Raw genomic sequence first — 9,934 nt, forward strand, 5'->3', positions numbered from 1 at the left:
ATTTTTAATTGTTGAATTTATAAATATGTGATTTTTTTTCTATAGTGATTGACAAATTGGACACCACAAATATAAGTATTGTACAATATATTTTTGTTTTTCTAATGAAATGTATTGTTGATCTACAATTTGATTTGTAATATTATAAAGTTCTTCGTTATATGTTATAGTTAAAATTGTGATTTTAAAATTTTGAAGTTTTGCAGTTCTTATTGTTGAAATTGTAATGAAATGTTATTATCTTTATATATTTTGAAAATTCTAATTCTTCATAGATTGTAACATCAAAATTGCAGTATTTTCTTCTTAAAAGTATAATTCATGATTGTTGGATTATGTTCATTCAATTGTTAAAATTGCACTTTCTCATACAAAATCCACTTTCTAAGACTTAAATAAAAGTATCCATTAGTTAAAATTATAAATTTTAATTTTTGATGTTGTACTTTTAGATATAGTAATTTTTGTTGTTGTTATTAAAATGTTAAAAAATTTATTAGACAAGAGTGACTAGGTACTTATAAAACTCAATATGATGAAAATGTTTTCAAATAGGTCATGCTTACATCATAGACGTGTTTAAATAAATGATATCTATACAAATACTAAAAATAATATTTTGTATTAACTAAATATAAATATAACTGGAAGTAAATATATTTTTATATTTATGAAAGGAAAAGATTTTATATGTACACCTAACATAAAAATGGTTATATAAAGATATATAAAAAAAATAGATATAGCATTTGCATATTTATATTGTTTAAATGAAAATATCAAAATCTTAAGGATAATCAAAATTGTAATCTTGCATATCTATAATTATATACTTTGTGAGTTCTATGTTTTATAGAATTGAGTGATGATGACACTCATAGTAATAATAAGATCACAATCAACCCAAACACTAAATTAATATATGAAACCCCCTTATTTGTGGCATTGTCAAAGTCAATAGATGTATATATATTCTAACCCACTCTTAATTTGAACTTGTGACCTCTTAAGAGGAAACACATATTCTTAATCATTAAATTCACTCATCTATTTGAAATGATCAACACCTCTTTAAATGTTTGATAATTCTAAATTAAGATAGATTTATACGTTTTTTCTCTTAAAAAAAATATATTTAACAATTAAACCTCTTAAAACATCACAAATATCATGATTTTTTAAAAATAAATATTATAATATAAAATCACTATTAAACTTACTTAAAAAAAAAACAAACTAAAATAAATAGACTATAGTTAAAATTAATATAGACTAGCAAACCATATCAATTAAATGGTTGGTAAATGTCCATAGGACATCTATGATAACATCAAAACACTTACTTCATAATACATCTCACTTTGATAAGATGTATTATCTACAATATGGATCACAAAAGTCTTAGATCTAACAAAATCACAAAAATAATTAAATTAAAACTGTATTTTAAATTTCTATTATTATTGTTATTATTAAGTATAATAAGAATTAATATATGAGTTAAACATATATACATTTAAAAAAAAAAAAAAAAACATGTAACATGATTATTAATTTGTAAATAAGTTTTCTTACCATACCTTGGCTTATCAATACGACATGCACAAAAAACCATAAGTCATTTCATATGACACTTATTTATATGATATATATTTTTAAATTAATAAATTTAATTAAAAGGGTTGAAAGGACATAACTACTTTTGAAATAAATATTAACATTTGATTTGTGATTACTACTAACAATATTCTAGAATATTTTTTGGAGGTTAAATCCCTACCATCAACTTAATAATTATTGATAATTAGTGAAATCTCTATTCCAAAATAGAGGAATTTAAAAATAGACACCCTATATATTATTAAATTAATAAAATGATCTCTCATATATATTTTTTTTTTGTTATTTTATTTCTAAATTTAGTATACCCTTTACACCAACAACCCATATTTGACTATTACGTCTACAACCTTATCATGTCCCGTTGCAGTGAAGAACAACTTTTTTCTTCATTAAAAGAGACCTTGCAGATAGCATGTCGACAATCGTTGTCAACCTTCACCACCACCTTCAATCTATTACATGTATGACGTTATCATGTCCCATTGTAGTGAGGCAACAACTTTTTTCTTCATTAAAAGAGAGCTTGCAGATAGCACGTTGACAATCGTTGTCGACCTTAACCACCACCTTCAATGGTTGCCTCTTTCACGCTTTATGTATAGTGCTAGAATGCATAACTCTTGCTCTTTTCTATTTAGCTTGGGTATTTGTGGAAACCTAACGGGCTTGCAAATATACATGGTTTCCTATGGATATAAAATGCACCAAATATGGACAAACTCAACTGGAACAACGAATCCAACGTTGTTGCTACCAATTCCTTCTTCAATACATACATTACTGCTTGGAACCCTTGAACCCTCCATTAAAGTAAGCCGGGAATACATTGATCAATAGTTCATGATCATTGCCTACTTGCAACAAACAATATCCTTGCTTTTAATGATCTCCACGACTACGAGGAATTTGTTAAATTTGTCCAATGCCACACAACTTGCCATTCTTCTACTTGCCTTTGCAAAAATATAACACTATTGAATCTTGTCGATATGGAGTCTCTTGGAAGTTATGAGTAATTCGTTTCTATACACATCGATGCTTCTAGATGGAAAACTCATAGTCATACTATAAATGACGACAGACTTAACATCCATAGCCTTCACATGCTTACTATGTGGAGGGCCAACATTGATTTACAAGCATGTCCTCTTGTGTCATGTATCTTAAACTACATTTCCCAATATGCTGGAAAAGGAGAGATAAAGTCTGAATGTTGCCATCAGATGCTCTCACGCCTCACACACAGTTCTCCTCTTGATGCCTCTACTATCACCGTCATCTACAAACTCCCAATCGAAATGATGGTTGATAGTGTCATCAATGCATAGGAGACATACCACATGCTCCAAAATCCCCCCCTAACACAATGTAGTCATTCTATTGTCTCCCTAAATGTCAAGTGAATTATTTTTAGATGTGTTCCACATAACTTGGATTGCAATCTTTGAGCAACATCCTTCATCACTTCCTATATGCAAAGGCCTCCTTCACTCAAGACATTGTTTGTTATTGATGTTGCATGCTCTTAGTTGTTCTCCTGTCGTCGGGAAAAAAACACCGTGGAAGCATATCCGCGTCGTCATTATCATATACGTCTTACCTCGGTACACTCCCATCCCATCTCATGACACAAACTGTTATGTCGAATTTTGTTGGAGTGAGCTACTCTTGTATTGCCCTTTCCATAAGCTACCTGATGATATTGGTGAAACTAACATGGAGCTTGTTGTACACTAACAAGAAATAAAAAACACAAATCATGCATGCCATGTCCTTTGAAGAAAAACAATTCATTTCTCAACTCCACCCAAGTAACAACATCCTCCTTGATGACCTTCATTGCTGGCCCATCGTAAATTTTATGCAAACCATAACTGGGCCAATACTCTTACCCCTTCAAACATGCAAGAGATGACCATTCACTTCAAAGACTTCAACCACTCGTCCACACAACTACGCCATCTCCCCTCTCCAACTCTACACGCCTTTGTCTCCTTATCCCCCAACCAAAGCATGGCTTTCAATATCATTTTTACCCAATTTTCAAACAATGCCTCCACCACATTGCTAAAGATGATTATCCAAGGTAGTGTTAGGAAATGAAGGTATTTCCTAATTGTTTGCCTCGAGGACACATTAATGGCCAACTCTGTCAATAGAGAAAGCCCTCTACTCTTGCTTGCTCCAACAGGTGGTGCAGCCTTCCACATAAATGCACTAACAATACACTATGGCCTTCCCATCCTTGTCTCTTCTAAGTACCCTTTGGAAGGTCAATCCCTTCTAAATCTCCAAGAACTTGCAAGCATTGCCATTGTTTTGGGACATTTATGTTAGTGTAACTTTCTTCTTATATTTAACCTCTAACTATATTCTTTAGAAGATAAATAGAAACTCAAATTTCGATTGTATTTCATTATCAATATATTTGGCTTCACTATTTCCTTCTATTTCTCTTATCAACTTTCTTTTGCACCTCTCATTGCAATCGCTAATAATGGTATGAAATGATGCGAAATTTGTATTTATAGATTTAATTAATTAATTTATTCAACGTTATCGTTAAATGCGTTCGTCAATTTCTTTGGACATCGACCTTTCCTAACGCACTATACATTTAAGAAATGTTAATTTTCAATGATCGACTTCAAAAAAGAAATGTTAATTTTTAATAAAGATCAAAATATTTTAACACATAGTGACTAATTTAATGTTAATCACTAAGAATCCTGTTTTCCCAGAGTATGTTTGTTATGGAATTATGTTGCGTTCTGAAATAGTTTAATTAATTAAATGATTATTTTTTATAAAATTAAATCATAAAATAGTTTAATTGATTAAATAATTATTTATAGTTTAAGAATGTGTTTTCTGGTAGAATGTCATTATTTCAAATTTGGAGAGTAAGGAGTTTAGAAGTCAAAATATCGTGAAACAGGTTCCGTGTTTCTTGCGGTACAAACAAAAGAGTTTTGTATTTAATGTCGGGCTTAAAATTAAATAATTATTATTATTAATAAAGATAAAATTAAATGAAAGATTTTAGTTGAAAAATAAAAGTTTAGGTAATTTGTTAGATATTTTTGAAGTTTTTGTTTTCCGGTCAAAATTGTTTAGAATAAGGTAGAGATATATTATAATCATAAGTTAAGTTGTCAATTCTCAACCCTACTAAATATTTTAGAATAAGGTAGAGATATATTATAATCATAAGTTAAGTTGTCAATTCTCAACCCTACTAAATATTAAATGGTTTATTATAGTATTTAAATTTATATATTTAATAAAAATCCAATTTAAATAATGAAAATAAGATTTGATCAAAAAATATTACCAAATAATTAATTTTTTTATTAAAATTATTTTTTTTAAATAATTCAAGGTATTTAATATCAGAATAGTCTAACTTATTGACGAAATGACTTTTTTCACATGAATTCAGCAAAATAGGATAAAATAATTTCAAAATTTTTCGTTATTTAAAATACAGTTGTGAATGCATAAATATATTTAGCAAACTAAAAAAACCTTGACAAATTAAACAATTTAAACTCATTTTTAAAAAAAATTCTATTAAATTTTAATTAAAATTAATAAAAAAATTAATCAATTCATGTCTAAATTAAACTAAACATTTAAAATCCCTTCGCATCTCCCTAAATCAAGTACGCCTTTAAAATCTCATGTCTATATCGCTACCGAATTCGTTGGCACGAAAAGTGCCACGCAGAAAATTTGGATTAAGCGATGAAAATATTTCTTTTAACTCGATTCTAAAGTCATTACCGCGTCTAAAGTGTAGAGGCGACAAACACGTTGGCGACACCCTACGTGTTGACGCTACGGAGGAGATGAACAGTAGCCGACATGAAATACTTCAGCCAATATGAAGCATGCTAAATTCAGTGACGGCTGTCGATTTCCCGGAGATTACACGGTATCTTACACCTACTCCTAATAATACTCGAGCTCTGCCATACGATTTTAATCTCTTGATATGAATCTCTGTGGAAGAATCAGTTTGCTGAAAGATGTTACGCAGCAGGGCTTGTTGTTATGTTTTATATTTTGGATTACTTCGGGAGCAATTAAGGTGGAGGCCTTGAACATGTCGTGTCCTTTGAACATAACCGCGGATGTTGAGGCTCAGATATGGATGCTTCAGCAATGTTTACTTCCAGACAAAACTCACTGCTGCGAAAGCATCAACGATTTAATCAAGATCCTTCACTTTTCATGGATGCACTACAACCGTTCTTTCCTCTTGCCCACCAACCAGATGGCCGGTGTATGTTTGAACGAATTACAGAGGCTAGTACAAGTGCGGACAGGGATCGGAGCCGAGATGTTCAGGAGCTGCAACGTGAGGTCCGAAAGTTTTGTATGTGATCCAGGCACCTGTCTCGGTATTGACAATCTAACGACCTTCGAGAGCAGGGTGGATACGACGGGCTTGAAGCTGAATTGCAACGGATCTCGCGCGGGGATTTTTCAGTGCGATAAATGCTTAGGCGCCATGGGGATGGCGCTCAGGTCGCTGAACAAAGAACCCGGAGGAAAATCGAATTGCCCAATGTTTCTGTTGATTTATGTCGCCGGAGGCATTAATTGTTACGATGGTCTTGGTCCGGATGCCGCTTACTGCCTTCTAAGCGTACAGAATGTATCGTCGTTGGCAACTTTTGTGGAACGGAAGAGAGGAAATAGATTTCTAAAATGGTACTTTATCACCATAATTCGCGCAGTCGGAATATTGGTTCTTGGATTGAGCATCTGCCTGTGTTTAAATCGACGAAGGACCAGTCTCTGGAAATCGAAACGGATGAAATTGATGCAGAGATACGAACTATTGAGCTCCACGACAGGTCTGAAATTCTTCAGCCTGTCGGAGATCAAAGAATCCACGGGGAATTTCGCGGCGGCGAACGTGATCGGCGAAGGGGGTTTTAGCATTGTCTACAGGGGAATCCTGCCAAACGGGACGCGAATTGCCGTGAAGAGATTAAAGTACTCCACAAAGATCGAAGGAGACGATACTTTCAGCCACGAACTGCGTGTCATCAGCGGGATTAAGCACCGCAACCTGCTTCCTATCAGAGGCTACTGCATCGAATTCGACAAAGAGGGGCAGGTTAGCGAACAGCTTCTTGTTTCTGATTTCATGGAGAACGGCAATTTGGCCGACTGTCTCTTCAATCCGCATAAATCAACATGGCTACCATGGCCGGAGCGCTACAAAATTGCAGTGGGCATAGCCAGGGGGCTAACTTATCTGCACGAATTCGCCAATCCGAGCATAATCCACAGGGACGTGAAAGCTGCAAATGTGCTGTTGGACTCCAATATGAATGCTCTTGTGGCAGATTTTGGTCTGGCCAAGTTGAAGAAAGAAGAAGAGGAGAAAAGCCATTACAGCACCCGGACTGTTGGGACTCTCGGTTATGTGGCGCCGGAATACGCTCTCTACGGCCATCTGACGAACAAAAGCGATGTATTCAGCTTCGGCATCATACTGCTGGAGCTCGTAACGGCGCGGAGGGCTCTGGATCCGAACTCTGGTGCTCTGGAGCACTATCTTATATCGGACTGGGTGGTCGATATGACGCAGAAGAACCGGACCGAAGAGGTTATCGACATCGCGATTCGGAATTCAGGACACAGGAGTACAATAAATAAAGTTTTATTATTGGCACTGCAGTGCGCCCACCCGAGAGTTGTGTCAAGGCCCTCAATCTCTGAGGCACTGCTAGCCCTTGAAGCTATAGCTGCCCCATCGTCGGGCGCCAAGGAAATCCCAGAAGAATTAGAAGCTTACAGCAACAGCAGAGGGGACTTTACTTGGTTTCTCTCTCCCGGGGGTCGCACGGAGGAGAACCTGTGTGATTGGAGCAATTCTTCAGACTGAATAAACACATAGATTCAAGATACAGGGTTGCTCGATTGTGTCAGAGCAATTTTTATTTTTTCAGAATTTTGAAGTCGGTTTGGTTACTTTTCGTTCAAGTGATCATGGGCCACCTGTATGGAGCTCTAATATTCGTCTTTGGAAGCCGAGGTTTGCGGTTATCTTGATCTTTAATTGTAGGTTGCAGAGACTGAAATGTTCTTGTTCTTTTAAGCATTGAATCGCAATTTCTGAAGTACTTTATTCTTTTAATTAATTATTCTTTGTTTGGGAATTGTTTGGAAACTTGTTAATCAATATATTGACAACATGAAAGTAAACCCGTGTCTTAACATTCTGAATAGGTAATACTGAGATATGGTCCAAATGCTTTCAAAGTGGCAGGTTCAACATTTTTGTTAAGCGCTTTGTTAAAATAGATATGTATTCTCAATTTTTTAATGAGCTAGTAGCAAGTATTTGTAGTTTAATTTAAATATAGTTAAATAGGGGTATCTGTTGCTTAGTTTAAATATAGTTAAATGACAATGTATATGAGTGTATGTAAATGTAGAAACCAAAATCAATGCAAAAATAGAAACCAAAATCAAAAAGGAAAAAAGTGAAATTGGAAAACAAGAAATTAGGGAAGAAAAATGGCATATATTTAATTATACAAAAGCAAGTTATGCAATTTATAAATTGTAAAGATTTTAATAACAAATTGTTAATTATTTTCCCTTTCTTGTCTTTGAGGTTTCTACGAGTTTTATCATTGTTTAGATTATCTTCCATATCCATCACATAAGGATTTTTTGTCATCGACGTTTCGAACCAGTAACGATGGTTCATCTTCCGGATGTGAAAAATATTGAAAGACTCGTCTTATTTTTCAATTATATATATAGAGATGCTTAGCCGACAGATATAATTAATTTATCTTAATAATTAATTTAATTATTCTTTTTTACTTTTAGGTTTATGGTTGCATTAATTATATTTGTTTTAATTTTCTAATTATTTTAATTAATTTTAATTAATTATTTCTATTTTAATTATTTTAATTTAATTTTAATTATTCCTTATTTTAATTATAATTATGTCTTATTTTAATTATAATTCTTTTAATTATTAATCTTAATTTTAATTGTTATTTATTTTAATTAATTTTAATTTTAATTACTTACTTATTTTAATTATTATAATTATTTTAGTTATTAATTTTGATTGTTGTAATTATATTGATTCTATAATTGTTTTAATGGTATAAATTTTATTTATTTGTTTATTTTAATTAATTATTAATTATTAATTTTAATTGTTTTGATTGTATTTATTTTGATTATTTATTTATTTTAATTATTATTCTAATTGATTATTAATTATTAATTTTTAATTGTTAATTGTTATAATTATGTTTGTTCTAATTTATTTATTAATTATAATTATAATTTTAATTGTTGTAATTATATTTATTTCAATCTATATTTTATTTTTTTGCTCCCTATATATTGTCCTATGTTGAAGAGTTTATTATAGTTAATATATTTTCGATTGATGTTTAATTCCTATGATTATTTTTATTTTTATTTTTATTTATTTTTTTAAAGGTCAAAGTGTGTTATTAAATTAAAATGGTTTAGATCTATTAAGTTTGTTCTAGGTTAATTAGGGGAGGATTCTGGTTAGGGGTAGATTTGGATGATAGGATTGGAACCTAGTTTTTGCTTATGGTCCATCCATTGTCTCTATTGAGGTTATTAGGGTGTTTGCTAATTTTTATGGCTTTCCTGAATTTCCTTATGAAGTAGTGATCGCTCTTGGCTAAGATCCGGGTGTCTTCTATACGTATTTGGTGCTTAGTTTTATCATAATTTGGATCGATTGTGTTTAATGAACACTGAGTGAACCTGGATTCTTGTGATTGTGTTTAATGAACACTAAGTGAACCTGGATTCTTGTGTTAAAGGATCTTCCAGTCTCACCTACATAGGGTTTGCCGCATGATCAGGGAATTAAGTAGACACCTTTATGGCATTTAGGGTCAACTTTGTCTTTCACTGGATTAAGGCAATTGTGGATCGTGTTTAAGGGTTTGAAAGTGGTTAGAATTCCCTTTATTAATATACGTCATTTTATGATTTTTCAAATTTTGGTGTTGAGTCAACATGCATTCATGGATAGCAACCAATGACAACTATTCAAGTGTTAATTTATGATAAGTTTTTCGAGTGAATTTTTTTTTACATAAACTAATATGGATTTGGAATTCTTAGATGTAACTTTTAAATTTTAAAGATGGATAGTCTGTATAAGATTTTACATATGATAAACTTAGATCAGTATACCAAATTAACAACATACATTTTGTTTAGATTCCATACAAGCATTCTAATGATTTTTTTAATTTTCTTTTTTTGGTCTCTT

General features: G+C 32.1%; 1 protein-coding gene across 1 annotated transcript; it reads left to right on the forward strand.

Moving 5' to 3' along the window:
• The first annotated feature begins 5,620 nt into the window (after positions 1–5,620).
• LOC149139367 (putative receptor-like protein kinase At1g11050) lies at positions 5,621–7,772 on the forward strand. Its single transcript, XM_089448947.1, has one exon. It carries the CDS (start codon positions 5,621–5,623, stop codon positions 7,526–7,528), a length of 1,908 nt encoding a protein of 635 aa, XP_089305073.1. The 3' UTR covers positions 7,529–7,772.
• Positions 7,773–9,934: the final 2,162 nt, after the last annotated feature.

Source organism: Pinus tabuliformis, chromosome X, assembly GCF_031772625.1.
Source record: "Pinus tabuliformis cultivar Carrire ecotype Pingquan chromosome X, CPIR1, whole genome shotgun sequence".
Classification (NCBI taxonomy): domain Eukaryota; kingdom Viridiplantae; phylum Streptophyta; class Pinopsida; order Pinales; family Pinaceae; genus Pinus; species Pinus tabuliformis.

Bases quoted from the DNA above. Each gene is read 5' to 3' on its own strand.
- LOC149139367 (XM_089448947.1), top strand. From the start codon at position 5,621: ATGAATCTCTGTGGAAGAATCAGTTTGCTGAAAGATGTTACGCAGCAG.